The sequence below is a fragment of the Cryptomeria japonica genome, chromosome 2 (genome assembly GCF_030272615.1).
Source record: "Cryptomeria japonica chromosome 2, Sugi_1.0, whole genome shotgun sequence".
Lineage (NCBI taxonomy): Eukaryota > Viridiplantae > Streptophyta > Pinopsida > Cupressales > Cupressaceae > Cryptomeria > Cryptomeria japonica.
The window spans coordinates 632,353,169-632,370,086 of record NC_081406.1 but is presented as its reverse complement, the minus strand read 5'-3'; the positions used below and the strand labels follow the sequence as shown (position 1 = coordinate 632,370,086).

Genomic DNA, 16,918 nt, shown 5'->3' with positions numbered 1-16,918 from the left:
TGATGGTGATTTGGGAATTAAGATCTTAGTTTATGTTCCTAGGCTAAGACCCCATTTCCCAATTAATCGACTAAGAAATAAATAGGAAGGAATAAATAAAAGGCCACAATTAACATGAATGGTATAAAAGCAAGAGCACTAGCAATGAGTAGGAGAAGACTTGTACACTTTGTCGTAGGTTTCCCTCATCAAATTCACTCACTCCTACATATCTTTTTCATTCTTGGTCAGAGTTGTTCATGATCTTAAAACTCTAGTGGTATAGTTCAACATAGATATTATGGTCTGCAAACATTTGGTAAAGTGGCATTGCTACTTTCTTCAACGTTTCATCAAAAAAAGATAAAGTCCATGTAGATTATCTCTTGTTATATTTGTCTAGTAACCTCCTTTTGAAAACTTATTTTGTTGTAATATTTTGGTGTCAAACACTAGAAAACAAAAAAACATTCATTACCTATTGATGACCATGTTTTTAGATGATCTTAATCTAATGGTTGTTTATACTAATGTAAGTTTACCAACTATAATCATATAATTTTTTTTAAAGATAATAAAGTCTCAATATTTGAGAGAGATCATATGCTTGTTGGAACAATGGTAAGGCCCATAACGAAGGAAATCTAAGTTTGTATTGTAGAATAATATTTGTTGTCAATGTATGAAGTTGAATTCTTGGTAGACAATGATTGAACATTAAATTTTGGATGTTGCATGATATATTTATTGTTTTTAGTATGCTTTGTTGTTTTAATATATCTTTTTTGTATTATTGAATTGAATGATTATAATCATATTGAGAGAAATTATATGTAAGCTTCATTTTTATCTCATTTGAGTTATTGTCTCTCATCTTGATTAGGTTTTTTTGTTAATCCAATTTTCTTGCAAAATATATTGTGTGTCAAAGGCAAACCAATTCAATCAGTTCAACTATAGTTATGAAGGATGTTATCTAAGGGCTACTTGCAAGGAATCAAAACATTAGTCTAACGAATAGTGCCACACCCCGTACAAGTGTGAGCATAATGAGATCATCTGAAACCCTCGACCTAGCCATTCCTACAAATCAACCCACAAAAAAAGATAAATAGAGTTGATCCATCCCTTTCATGCCACCCATGAGATCCTCAATCCATAAGCCTCATTACATCCAAAAACATCATACTTATCAACACTTGAAGTTGAAGATCTACAATCAAGAGATAATTGATAAAGGCTACATCAAGCTTAAAAAAATTGCATCCATATTACAGGTTGAACATCAAAATTATTATCCAATGGATGATCAAACTTTTCTACAACCAAATCAAAGTCAAAACACCCACATCAATACCATAGTACTAAACCAAGAGAAATAATACTATCAAATCCCAGTTGACCCTATCCAAAAAGAAACAACATCCTATCATTAGCAACAATCGCCTCTATCTTGTTCAGTTTCATAGCAAACCAACAATTTGACGATCCCCATGATGCTCGACTAGTTAACAATAGATTTGCATCTTACTTCCAAAATAACAACCACTCCATTACAAATCATAAGTCGGGTAAAAAATTATGACCATATTAAGCAATACAATACATGGTGAAAGTGGCATATAAGGTCGCGCACTTCCCTTTTCTTCAACAATCCACCCATTTTTCACATCTCTTGTAAAGGAGAATTATTGGGTAGACCATACAAGTGTCTACATAAACTTTCTACTGACAGATGAGGAGGTGACCATCTTTTGAAACTAATTGTAGTAACTTTCCAATCATGTCATTGAGAAGGTTTTGGTTTAATGGAAAGGAATTTGCAAGCTAAAGATGTCACACAAGAGTAAATAAACATTCTATCAAATCAACAAACTTTATGGACAATATTTTTAAAGAGAGACAATTTTATAAACCCCTACTTTAATATATCCATTGATATTAGTGAAAATTAGTTTTGGTATAGATGAAATTATAATAAATTTATTTTTTCTATATGTATGGCATAGCAATAATTGTGTTTAGTTAAAATTATATATATTGTAGTTCTCTCACATAAATGAAGTGGTAGTAGTTGTCTTTACCTAGAATATATATATTGTTATGACTTAATTCATGTTGACAAATAACATATCGTTGTTTTCCTTTTAGTCCATAACTTAATTTTTGATCAAACCTCTATTTGTATGTATTTATTTTCATCCTCATCAATCTTCACTTATTTGTACTTAGCTTGATTGACTTTTTTTATTACACCTTATTTATTGTGTTCTTATAATGTCATCTTCATTTTGTTTTAGAGAAATCATTTTTTTATCATCGATTACGTTTTCATAAACCTTCATTATCCTTAATGCATACTTATTGATGTCTCTTTTACATTTATAACACTTACTGCAATTACACACATCACATTATTTGACTTTCTTATTTGAAAGCATTTATTTATCCATTATCATACAAACCAAACTACTTGAAAAAAAATTAAAATTTCTACATCTCATTATATATCATTTATCTTACACACTTTAATTTTATCTAATATATTTTACCATTACTAAATAAAATAATTATACTACCTCAAATGTTATTTCCTAAATGAATACCTTTTATACATCACTTACATTGTTTGCAAGATCTTATCTTACACAATACTATGTTTTATATTGATTTCATACAATAATATCATATTTAGTAAATGGTCATTTTACTCACATTAATATTTGAAAGGTCACACTTGAAACCAATTATTTTATTGAATCAATGAAAAGAAAAATTACATAAATTTAGACAACCAGAAACACTAATACAGGAGTGAACATACAAAAACAACATTGGTGGCCAATGTTTGTCTCTTATTGCATGATCTTTCACTATAACATGGTATAGTATACATTCTGCCCCTCAAATCAAATTCCTATTCATATTATGCACTTTTGAAAAAGTTGCTTTATCTCTATTTCATTCTTGATTTTACGTGATTTAATGCCAACTGGGTCACAATCTCATAATTACCCAAAGATTTACAACTTATAAACACCAACACTTACCAAGAAACTGAGATGTCATGCTTCATTGTATACTGAAATGGATCTTGGATGTTTTTGTTTTCTGAAATTACTTGCATATGAAACGTTCTTCCATTAAACTATATTAATCTAAACCCAAACGAACCTGAATTCCTTAAACTCATACTTAGATCTCTTTACGCCCACTTGGATTAGTCATTAACAATGACGATTCCTCTTCATTTTCATCTTCAGGAGCGTCGTTCACATTCTCACTTCCACTGCAAATTCCTGCATGGAGAGCATCAATAACAGCCCTAATGGCAGACTCAGGATCAGATTTATTCTGAATAAGAATTTCACAAATGTCTGCAGGAGTCAGGCGTCCTCCAGATTTCATCTTCTCTTCTACAGACGCAAACAGCAAGTGATCCCCCAAACCCAAGTAATTAAAAACTAACTGTTTAAAGGCCTCAAATTCACAGTAAGACAGATGTATATGCATGTCCATTCGACCACTTCTGAGCAGCGCAGGGTCGAGTCTCTCCCTGTGATTGGTCGTAAAAATCATGATCCTCTCTTCACCGCAACTGGACCAAAGCCCATCTGCAAAATTAAGCAAACCAGAAAGAGTAATGGTAGAACTACCTCGTCGAGTGTCTTTAAACTCATCCTTGCGAGACTCAGAGGGTCCCCTGCACACAACACCGCTGGGTAAATCAACAAATCTACCCCTTTCTTTGGTAGGTAAATCGGCAGCACAGTCAATGTCCTCGATGACGATAACAGATTTGCTTGAAGTTGCGAGCAGAAGCTGACGGAGAGCAGAATTATCCGACACCATGGTGAGCTCCAGATCATAAACATCGTAGTTCATGTAATTGGCAATGGCGGCGATGAGGCTCGACTTACCAGTACCAGGAGGACCGTACAGAAGATAACCTCGTTTCCATGCGCGCCCCGTCCTGCGGTAAAAGTCTCTGCTTTGCAGAAAACAGTCGAGGTCCTGCTTAATCTTCTCTTTAAGGGAAGGTACGAGTGCGAGAGTTTGGAAAGTGGAGGGATGTTTGAACGCCACGGAGCTCCATCTTCCACGGGTCTCGATATTGCTGAAGAGCTTTCTTTCCTCGCTGCGCCTCTGCAGGTCGTCTGCAAATCCTGAGATGTGTTCGATGTAGGATGATAGACTCCTCGGTTTGTCTTTGTTGGAAATTTTCAAGACATACTTTCTTTCGGAACCTTCGGTTCTTCTGCCCATTATTACTCTTGGCTCTTTCTTTTCATCGCTGTTGGTGTTAGTGTTGGCAAGGTGCGTCCACCACACTTGGGCTCCCTGGAATTCGTCAGTGACCGTGTGTTGAGAGGGCAGGTTAAACACAGGCTTTGTGTTTCGATTGGGGCGCGTGATGGAGACTGTAGGGGCGTTTGCTGTGGCATCGAGCTTGCTAACATAGACACCCACAGAACGGTATATTTCATTGTAACAGCGGAAGTGGGAGTCTTCGAATTCAGGGATTTCTATGTTGGAGTATGCACTTGAATTGTCTCGATACTTCTTCCATAGCTTGTAAATTTGGTGAAGAAAGCTGGGTAGGGTGTTGGATTGCAGGGACATGAAACCCATCATCGACCACAACATCGTCTTGTCTGATTCCATCTCTGCAACAAGGATTACCAGGCGGCGATCGCTTCAAGGATAAGAAGATCATCTATGAGTATAAACCCTACTCCACAAGGACAATTTATTCGTTAAAATTCGGTGCCGCCGAGGGATCTTGGAAATTACGTCTTTAATGATTACAATTATTCTTATGCAGATCAATGGTACAAAACTGCACGAGAACGATGCAAGACTATTAAATGCATCCTCACCGCACAGGTGTTTTTTGTTAAATTCTAGATAACAAAGGTGGTCATTCCCATTTTTGTCCTCTTCAAGAAAAATAACATAAAATATTTAGAGTGGCATATAGAGGGCAATGGCTATGCAGCGGACAAAACGGCCCGCTCATGCCATGCCTTCCCCTTTCCATGCCCCCATGCCATACGACCCCCGTCCCTTCAAACGGTCTAATCTGTCAGAACCTCCGCCCCCAAAATTCGTACTGTCCAATCAAATGTGCGGGCTACTCCATGTCTTGAGGTTTTTTTTTTATTTGTTCATTTTTATATGAAGTTTTTTATCCGTTTATATTATTATTATTATTATTATTATTTTTAATATGAATTTTTAAATGTGTATATAATGTATTATTTAATATTTTTTCATAAATATGATATAAAATTAAATATGCATAATTAAAAAATATAAAAAATATGTGTAATTTAGTTAAGTATTTTTAACTAACTTAGTTATTTAATTTCTTTTATTTTTAGTTTTAGTAAATTTTTTGATATTTTTTAACTTAAATATGTGTAACTTAGTTACTTAAATATTTGTAACTAAGTAACAAAGTAAATTTAATTTAAAAATAAAAGTAAAAAAGTTGTAATTAAGCAAAATTTTGTGTAACTTATATAAAAATTTAACACATATATTAAAAAAATTATTAATATAACTTAAAAATAAAAGTAAAATATAGTTAAAAAGAAGCTTTAAAAAATATAAAAAATATGTGTAACTTAGTTAAATATTTTTAACTAACCTAGTTACTTAGTTCCTTTTATTTTTAGTTTTAGTAAATTTTTTGATATTTTGATATTTATGTGTAACTTAGTTACTTAAATATTTTTAACTAAGTAACTTAATTACTTTTATTTTTACGTTTAGTTATAGATTATGGATGTTAAAATTTTACATTACTTACACATATTTTATTTTTATTTTTAAGTTATATTAATATTTATTTTTAATATATAAGTTAAATTTGTATATAATATTTTGACATATTATAATACAATTGTATTAAAATAAATAAAAATAAAAAACTTAAATATATAACATATTATTACGCTGAGAGGCGTAACCTACAGTGGCCACGGGGTGGAGTGAGATGGCGTGATCGTGTTAAAAAAAAATGTTAACTTTAATAAATTGAAAGCCGACAAGTATTATTTAATAATTAATAAATATTATATTTTTTGAACCGATAACTAAATAGTCATAACGTTTCAAACTAATATAAATACCGATGAATTGTAGAATTAAAAACATATTACTATGAATAAATACAAAAAAAATTATCACCAGCAAGTGCGAATAGTGCGAATACTTCAAATAAATTTACCAGCAACTGCGAATAGTGCAAATAGTGGGAATAAATTTACCCAGAATATAGTGCAAGGTGGTGCAAATAAATACTCTAAAAAAAGTAAGTCCTTTTTACTTTATTTTACCTGTAATGTAAAATGGGTATTATATATATAATGGATAATGATATTTTTTATTATCTTTTTAGTAAAAGTAAATATTTTTTAATTCTATATCATTTATAGTAGTTTATATATTAAGTTGATATTAAATTAATTTATATAATTAAATAATATGATTAAGTTAATATTTCTCATATATTTTGTATATAATTAAGTTGATATGAACCTAAGTTGTATAATTAAGTTAATATTTTTTTTAGTTTTTAAATAAATTTTATTTATATTATATTCTTTTTTAGTTTTATATTTAATTATATATATATATATATATATATATATATATTAATTAAATTGATATTAACTTGATATGTACATATTTAAAATAGGTAGTATAAATTATTAATAAGGATATTTTTAAATATGTAATAATTTATAATTAAATTTGTAGGATGCCTCGTCGTCCAAGGACAAGTTTTGAAAATGAAGAGCAAAGAAAAGAGCATCGAAGAGAATATGCTCGAAATTATATGAGACAACGACGTGAACAAATGGCTAATGCAAAAAGAGAGGAAGTAAGAATTCATTCAACTGAAGAGCAACAAAGAGAAAAAAAAGAGAGAATATGCTTGAAATTATATGAGTCAACGACGTGAACAAATGAATGATCTACAAAGACAAGAAGAAAGGAACCATCGAAACCAAAATGATAGACAAAGAAGTGCTAAACGTAGGGCAGAAATGACAGTGACAGAGATTGAAGAGGAAATGAGACAACATGCAGATAAAATGATGAAACATCATGCACAAACATCTCAGGATGATGGATATATATTAAGAAGAAGAATACAAAGAGCTATGCACCATGGCCATTACACCTAGATGGATCAAAATTATTTGAAGACCCAGCCACAGGAGATAAAGTGTATGAACCTGCAAGGAATGATGATAGAGTAAACACGCATAATCGTAACATACTTCAGTTATGGAGAGCAAATGTAGATTGGCAACTGGTTCTTTCAAGACATGCTGTAATGAATTATATTGCAAAGTATGCGGCAAAAGCAGAAAAGAGTTCAGAAAGTTATCATCAAATGTTAATGCGACTTGCAAATATAGAAAATCCTGATGAAGCGGCATCAAGGGCATATAGGAGACTTCTAACAGAAACACTCATTGAGAGGGACATTGGAGCACAAGAAACATGTCATATGTTACTAGAGTTACCATTGGTAGAAAGTAGTAGAGTTTTTGTTACTTTAAATGTTTCAAGAGAGGTGTTCAAGCCAGTAATAACAAATGAAGAAAATGATGATGAACGTCACCTAAAACATTTCATTGAAGGATACATGGATAGACCATATGCAATGGAAAGTGTCACACTTATAGATGTAGCTAGATCATGGACTTATAATTCCAAGAGAAAAAGAGATAACAAATGGGAAGCAAGGACTATAGCAGCTATTGTGAGGGTGTTTCCAAGATTTACCACCGTACCTACACGTCAATCAGAAAAATGGGTTGATTTTTGTTGGTCAGAGTTATTGTTGTACAAGCCATTTCGTAATATCCAAAGAGATATTGGACTTGATGATAACATAGTTATATCAAATTGGGAGTCACTCAACTATAATCCATGGCATTTGGAACGAAGGATTATAACAAATGAAACTGAAGATCATAATGATTCTGAAGATGATGATGATTTACCAAATAATCAAAATACAATCGAACATGAGTGGGAGATCATATCAAGACTACATCGTGGACAAGTTATGGATGTAACAGAAATAGATATGTTGGGAAGAAGAGATATTGATAAACAAAATCCATGGAGTGCAGAATATCAAGGAGATGATTACACAAATATAGCAATAAATTTTATCAACACTATGAAAGAGAATGGCTTATTAATACCTGATGATATGATGTCAAGTATATCATATGGAACTTTAGGTGCTAAGCAAAAAAAAGCACTTGATATTATTATCTCACATTATAATCAAGTTGACAATGCCATGCCACTATACATGATAATTCAAGGAACAGCTGGAACAGGTAAATCATATCTGATTCATGCAATTCGTCAAACTCTTAATGATGCATCAGGATCACAATTTTCTCCCTTATTATTACTAGCACCAACTGGAGTTGCAACATTTAACATTGGTGCATCAACAATTCATTCAACTCTACGAATACCTATTGCAGATTTTGCTGAATTAGAAGGCACAAGACTCACAAGTCTCCAAGAAGAAATTCAACATATTAAATATATATTGATTGACGAAATGAGTTTTATTGGACAAAATTTGTTACAAAATATTGATTCAAGACTACGTCAAGCTTTTCCTGAAAAATCAAACATGAGTTTTGGTGGAAGATCAATCATTTTGGTAGGAGATTTGGGACAACTACCTCCTGTTAGTGACAAACCACCTTATGATAGTAATGTGCGTGCAAAATTATTATGGCAAGAGTTTAAGATAGTTGTTACTTTGGATAAGGTGTTTAGACAAGATGGAGAAACTGAAGACCAACAAAGGTTTCGCCAATTACTCACAAATATTAGAGATGCACATCCAACTATAGATGATTGGAAATTATTGATGACAAGAACAGATGCTTCATTACATCCAACAATTAAGGAGGAATTTGATAATAATATTCATCTATTTGCAACAAATGACAATGTGCATAACCATAATAGAAAAAAGTTATATGCATTAAGAAGACCAATAGCCCGAAGCATTGCAAGTAAAGAAGGTAGTACTAATCCAGCAGGAGGTCAAAATGATGAGTTAGATGTTGAATTATTAATTTCTAAGGATGCAAGGGTCATGTTAACATCTAATTTATGGATAGAAGCGGGTCTTGTGAATGGAGCTTTAGGATATATCCGAAATATCATATACAAACCTGGATGTGCCCCACCAGATCCACCAACATATGTTATGGTTGAATTTGACAATTATTCTGGACTTCCTTTTGAAGATGCATCTCCTAATTTGATTCCTATTTCACCAATACAAAGGGGCCGTACACGTCAATTTCCACTACGATTGGCTTGGGCACTAACAATCCATAAATCACAAGGATTGACTCTTTCAAAGGCAACAATTGACATAGGACCAAGAGAAAGGTCAGGATTAACATTTGTTGCTATATCACGTGTTAAGGCCTTGGATGGAATTAGAATCTCACCACCATTTTCATATGATCGTTATGAAAAAATGAAGACAGGAAAGCAACTCACCAAAAGGAAAGCAGAGGAAGAAAGACTCAAATCTTTGGAAACATAATATTTTTATGTAATGTATACATTGTTGAATTGAACTCTTCTATTAAAACTGGGATTAAATTTGTGTTTTTAAAGATGAAATGTTGCATTTAATATGAATTCCTATTGTACACTCCATTGAATAGGATAGGCATCATGATTTGTAAAGGATAAATATGCTTTATTTAAAACAAAAGGTGATAAATTAATACTTTACATGTTGCGTTGCGGATGCTACTAGCCTAGATATCTTAATACATCTATCTAAAATACGCCGAGAGATATCAGTCTTGAGGCGCCTAAATATTTTCAACAACAATTTAAAATAGGCGCCTCGAGACTGATATCTCTCGATGTATTTTAGATAGATGTATTAAGATATCTAGGCTAGTTAAAATAATAATTTAATAAAAATAAAACAATAAAAAGAAAAAATAAATAAAACATTAAAACATAAACAATAAAAATAAAATTTAAAAAAAAGTTAAACGAGTAAAACTTAAAACAATATAACTTAAAACATTAAAGGTTAATAATAAAAATAAAATTTTAATGCTCATCAAGACCGATATGGCAATGGCTACGCAGGGGCCAAAACGGCCCGCCCATGCCATGCCTTCCCTTCTCCATGCCCCCATGCCATGACGCTCTGCCCCTAAAATTTGTGTTGTCCTGCAGCCTCCACTTATTTTAATATGTTTTTAATTTATTATATATATATATTTAAAAGTTCCAATTAGTAATATAATAAATTAATAGTTGATTACATATTTAGATTTTTAATAATAAGTTATATGTTTTTTAATTTTTTATTTCTATTTATTTTAATAAAAATCATATTATAATATATATAATATGTAATTGATGATTTTAAGATATATGTATTATATAGAAATTTTAATAATATTATTTTTTAATTTTGTACATACATATAAATAGGTAAATAATAGTTTATTTTTAACTGAAATATTTTTAACTAAGTTATCCATATTTAAGTTAAAAAATATTATCAAATTTACTAATACTAAAAATAAAAGTAATTAACTAAGTTTCTTAGTTAAAAATATTATAGTAAAGTAATTAAGTTAAACATATTTAAGTTAAAAAATATCAAAAAAATTTACTAAAAGTAAAAATAAAAGTAACTAAGTTATTTAGCTAAAAATATTTAAGATAAAATATTAACTTACACATATTTTTGATATTTTTTCATTTAAAAATAAAAGTAAAAATATGTGTAATTAAGTCAAAATATGTGTAACTAATATACAAATTTAACTTATATATTAAAAATAAATATTAATATAACTTAAAAATAAAAATAAAATATGTGTAAGTAATGTAAAATTTTAACATCCATAATCTATAACTAAACGTAAAAATAAAAGTAATTAAGTTACTTAGTTAAAAATATTTAAGTAACTAAGTTACACATATAAATATCAAAATATCAAAAAATTTACTAAAACTAAAAAGGAACTAAGTAACTAAGTTAGTTAAAAATATTTAACTAAGTTACACATATTTTTTATATTTTTTAAAGCTTCTTTTTTACTATATTTTACTTTTATTTTTAAGTTATATTAATAATTTTTTTAATATATGTGTTAAATTTTTATATTAGTTACACAAAATTTTGCTTAATTTCAACTTTTTTACTTTTATTTTTAAATTAAATTTACTTTGTTACTTAGTTACAAATATTTAAGTAACTAAGTTACACATATTTAAGTTAAAAAATATCAAAAAATTTAGTAAAACTAAAAATAAAAGAAATTAAATAACTAAGTTAGTTAAAAATACTTAACTAAATTACACATATTTTTTATATTTTTTAATTATGCATATTTAATTTTATATCATATTTATGAAAAAATATTAAATAATACATTATATACACATTTAAAAATTCATTTTAAAAATAATAATAATAATAATAATAATATAAACGGATAAAAAACTTCATATAAAAATGAACAAATAAAAAAAAACCTCAAGGCATGGAGTAGCCCGCACATTTGATTGGACAGTACGAATTTTGGGGGCGGAGGTTCTGACAGATTGGACCGTTTGAAGGGACGGGGGTCGTATGGCATGGGGGCATGGAAAGGGGAAGGCATGGCATGAGCGGGCTGTTTTGTCCGCTGCATAGCCATTGCCCATATAGAGGAGTATCTAGAAAGGCCGAGAATAATTTAGATAGTAAGACTGGGCTTCTTGAAGAATTTCCTTTACTTTCATATATGTATTAGTTATCTCCTCATTTTATTTGATTGGGTGTATTTTACATTCTTAATAGGATTAAGGCAATGGAGAAAATTAGTTGTTCTACAATCTTCTTTTTCTTCATCACATCATCATTATATTTCATTAGGGCACACTCCTTGTTTCTCCTTCCTCATCTTTGTTTCTCTATCTCACCTAAATAAATGGGACTCGGACTCGGACTCGGACTCGGGACTGGGAGTCAAACTCGACTGGACTCGAAAAAGTGAAAAACTCAAGAAATTTAGAGATTTTTAAACATTTAAAAATTGTTTCATGCACCCTTTATTGAATACACCTTAAAGACACAATAACATCATCAAACTCGACCCATTTGATTACATACACATGTATACATCAGTCACATAAGCATAAATGCAAATTGTAGCTGAAGGAAATAACAAACATAGATATATAAATATCGTCAAATATATACAATATTGCAAAACTCATGGAATAAAAAATCCATGTCATCATATGATGATCATCAAATGTTTCATACAAATACCAAAGGTAAATACAACTAAAAGCATATGGCTCAAAGAAGCGTGCAACCTCTGGCCTCAGCCCCTCGCGAAGGCGTCTAAGGTAGGTCCTGAATGATTCGACAACTATAGCCGCTCCCCGCGACACTATGTCAGGCTCACTAACATCAGGAATATCTGTGTCACTATCTACTTCTGAATCTCTTGTCTCTACTCATGCTCTCTGCTCCTCCTCTGCCATGGCTACACCCTCAGCCTCTATATCTACCTGGTCGATCCAATCAGTGTCATCATCCCGAAAGACAGTCGTAGGATCTATCTCAATGGCCCACACTGCATCGAGATCAACCTCATCTAGAATGATAGGAAAGATGTCAGCTAATGTATTCTTTCTCATTCTCAGGCGGAGGTTGTAGTGAACAAAGACGAGATCATTCTTCTCCATGGATAATCTATTGCGCCTCTTGGAGTGTATGTGCTCAAACATACTCCGATTGCGCTCACAACCAGATGCACTACATGGTTGGCTCAAGATGCGAATGACCAACTTTTGAAGATTTGGTGTCATTGGGCAAAAAAGATCCACCAATTATCTAAGTTTGAAATGAGAAAAATAAATAAAATCAATGTCACTCATAAACTCATTTAACAATATACAATAAAACTAAAATTAAGCCTTACAATTTCTTTTTACCTGGCATCATAGTTGTCCTACTTTCTTTAGCGATAGGATGAGAGAAGGTCTCCCCTTGTGCATTTGCGAACAACTGTAGCTCTCAAATAAGATTTGTTTAAGTAGAACTAGCAAGTGCCATCTTCTCCATGATTGAGTATTGCCCATTAAGGACCTCCACATCAGCCTTGAAGTAGGGCTAAAATGGAATGTCAGATTCAACTAATAGGTTGTTGCATAGATGGGCCTATGAAGCTGATGATGCCATCTCCTATCAATGATCTCCCTAATGGGACCATACTTGCTTTCATCTCCTCCATAGACGGATTTGATGCCCTCCTTCGCCCTATCCATGGCCTCATATATGTAGCCCATTGTGGGCTTTTCTCCATCCGCAACTCGCAATAGAACCACCAAGAGCTTAACAAATTACAAAATTGAAAATATTGTGTAATTTAGAAAAATGAGCAAATAAGAGTATATGATGAATAAGTTATAAAACAAAAGTTAAATTATAGAATCTATAAAGAATTTACCTTCACTATCTAATTACAAGGGATCCAAAAGTCTCACTCATAAAAAATGCAGTCTGACATATCTTTCCCTATAGGCATGACAACATAAGATGAGGAAGACCACTCCTCACCAACAATCATATGTCTCAAGGTCGACTTACAACGAAGCATGGACTGCAATGTGATGAAGTTTGTTGAAAATCTTGTGATTCTTGGACGAGCTAACTCCTTATGCTTTGTGTATTGTCTCATAAGAGCCAACACCCATGAATGATTATATACAAATTTGCACACATTTCTCGCCCTCTCAATACATCTCTTGACCCATGGGAGTTTTCCAATATCCTCCAACATGAGGTCAATGCAATGGGGGGCACATGGAGTCCAAACTATAGATGGGTGCCTCTCCATCAATAGTCTACCTGCAACAACATAATTTGTTGCATTGTAATTAACGAAGTTACAAAATAGTAATTAATTTGCAAACAAAATTAGTTTGTAATTAGAAATTTACCTGCAGCAACATAATTTGTTGCATTATCGGTCACCACTTGTACCACATTCTCCTCACCGACCTCATCAATCACCTCCTCTATCTGCTCACATAGGTAGGTGGCATTCTTGCAATGGGCGAAGGCATTAATGGACTTCATGAAAACGATGCCCCCTGAAATAAAAAAATAAAGCAAGATCAATGATCATTCAATAAATCATTAAATGAAAAATAAAAAATTAATGACTAAATGAAACTAAAATTAATCAATCACTTGCGGAAGAAACAAGAAAATTAAAGGGAGTTCTATTTTCATCCTCATAAATCTTCACTTATTTGTACTTAGCTTGCTTGACCTTTTTTTATTACACCTTGTTTATCATGTTCTTATAATGTCATCTTCATTTCATTTTACATGACTCGTTTTTTATCATCAAATATCTTTTCATAAATCTTCATCATTCATGCATACTTATAAATATCTCTTTTACAATTATAACACTTACTACAATTGCACACAAGATTATTTGACTTTATTATTTGGAAGCATTTATTTATCCATTATCATACAAACCAAACTACTTGAAAAAAATTAATAATTTTTACATCTCATTATATATCATTTATCTTACACACTACAATCTTATCTAATATATTTTACCATTACTAAATAAAATAATTTTACTCGCTCACATATTATTGTTTATTATTTTGTGCTTCTAAAATGACATCTTACAATAAATTTCCTAAATGAATACCTTTTATGCGTTGTTTGCATGTTCTTTATCTTACACAATACTATATTCTATATTATATAGATCTTATATGATAATACTTGGTAAATGGTCATTTCACTCACATTAATGTTTGCCACGTCATATTGAAAGTCAATATTTTTTATATTAAATTAATGATTAAAAAATTACATAAATTTAAGCAACCAGAAATAGCAATACCACCAGTCTAAGATAACCAGAACATACAAAAGCAACATCGATGGCCAATGTTTGTCTCTTATTGCATGATCTTTCACTATAACATGGAACAATATACATTCTACAAGAAAGTGAGATGTCATGCTTCATTATATACTGAAATGAAGCTAGGATGTTTTTGTTCTCTAAAATTACTTGCATATGCAGCGTTCCTCCATTAAACTATATTAATCTAAACCTGATTTCCTTAAACTCGTACTTAGATCTCTTTAAGGCTCACTTGGATTAGTCATTGACAATGACGATTCTTCTTCATCTTCAGGGGACTCGGTTACGTTCTCACTTTCACTGCAAATTCCTGCATTCAGAGCATCAATAACAGCGCTAATGGCGGACTCAGGATCAGATTTATTCTGAATAAGAATTTCACAAATGTCTGCAGGAGTCAGGCGTCCTCCAGATTTCATCTTCTCTTCTACAGACGCAAACAGCAAGTGATCCCCCATACCCAAGTAATTAAAAACCAACTGTTTAAAGGCCTCAAATTCACAGTAAGACAGATGTATATGCATATCCATTCGACCACTTCTGAGCAGCGCAGGGTCGAGTCTCTCCCTGTGATTGGTCGTAAAAATCATGATCCTCTCTTGACCGCAACTGGACCAAAGCCCATCAGCAAAATTAAGCAAACCAGAAAGAGTAATGGTAGAACTACCTCGTCGAGTGTCTTTAAACTCATCCTTGCGAGACTCAGAGGGTCCCCTGCACACAACACCGCTGGGTAAATCAACAAATCTACCCATTTCTTTGGTGGGTAAATCGGCAGCACAGTCAATGTCCTCGATGACGATAACAGATTTGCTTGAAGTTGCGAGCAGAAGCTGACGGAGAGCAGAATTATCCGACACCATGGTGAGCTCCAGATCATAAACATCGTAGTTCATGTAATTGGCAATGGCGGCGATGAGGCTCGACTTACCAGTACCAGGAGGACCGTACAGAAGATAACCTCGTTTCCATGCGCGCCCCGTCCTGCGGTAAAAGTCTCTGCTTTGCAGAAAACAGTCGAGGTCCTGCTTAATCTTCTCTTTAAGGGAAGGTACGAGTGCGAGAGTTTGGAAAGTAGAGGGATGTTTGAACGCCACGGAGCTCCATCTTCCACGGGTCTCGATATTGCTGAAGAGCTTTCTGTCCTCGCTGCGCCTCTGCAGGTCGTCTGCAAATCCTGAGATGTGTTCGATGTAGGATGATAGAATCCTCGGTTTGTCTTTGTTGGAAATTTTCAAGACATACTTTCTTTCGGAACCTTCGGTTCTTCTGCCCATTATTACTCTTGGCTCTTTCTTTTCATCGCTGTTGGTGTTAGTGTTGGCAAGGTGCGTCCACCACACTTGGGCTCCCTGGAATTCGTCAGTGACCGTGTGTTGAGAGGGCAGGTTAAACACAGGTATTGTGTTTCGATTGGGGCGCGTGATGGAGACTGTGGGGGCGTTTGCTGTGGCATCGAGCTTGCTAAGATAGACACCCACAGAACGGTATATTTCATTGGAACAGCGGAAGTGGGAGTCTTCGAATTCAGGGATTTCTATGTTGGAGTATGCACTTGAATTGTCTCGATACTTCTTCCATAGCTTGTAAATTTGGTGAAGAAAGCTGGGTAGGGTGTTGGATTGCAGGGACATGAAACCCATCATCGACCACAACATCGTCTTGTCTGATTCCATCTCTGCAACAAGGATTACCAGGCGGCGATCGCTTCAAGGATAAGAAGATCATCTATGAGTATAAACCCTACTCCACAAGGACAATTTATTCGTTAAAATTCGGTGCCGCCGAGGGATCTTGGAAATTACGTCTTTAATGATTACAATTATTCTTATGCAGATCAATGGTACAAAACTGCACGAGAACGATGCAAGACTATTGAATGCATCCTCACTGCACAGGTGGTTTTTTTGAAATTCTAGATAACAAAG

General features: G+C 32.7%; 1 protein-coding gene across 1 annotated transcript; it reads right to left on the bottom strand.

The window, feature by feature from the left end:
• Positions 1–3,174: 3,174 nt before the first annotated feature.
• On the bottom strand, positions 3,175–16,633 carry LOC131040166 (AAA-ATPase At4g30250-like). The gene is made up of 3 exons (XM_059215705.1): positions 15,219–16,633; positions 3,689–4,432; positions 3,175–3,631 (listed from the first exon to the last, which is right to left on the bottom strand). The coding sequence occupies exons 1-3, from the start codon at positions 16,631–16,633 to the stop codon at positions 3,175–3,177; spliced, it is 2,616 nt and encodes an 871-aa protein (XP_059071688.1).
• Positions 16,634–16,918: the final 285 nt, after the last annotated feature.

Excerpts from the sequence above, each read along its gene's own strand:
- LOC131040166 (XM_059215705.1), bottom strand. The coding sequence starts at position 16,633 with ATGGGTTTCATGTCCCTGCAATCCAACACCCTACCCAGCTTTCTTCAC. Across the intron at positions 4,433-15,218 it reads TCAATGACTAATCCAAGTGA|CAAGCTCGATGCCACAGCAA; the intron begins GCCTTAAAGAGA and ends TGTCTATGTTAG. Across the intron at positions 3,632-3,688 it reads GATTTACCCAGCGGTGTTGT|TTCTACCATTACTCTTTCTG; the intron begins GTGCAGGGGACC and ends TCGACGAGGTAG.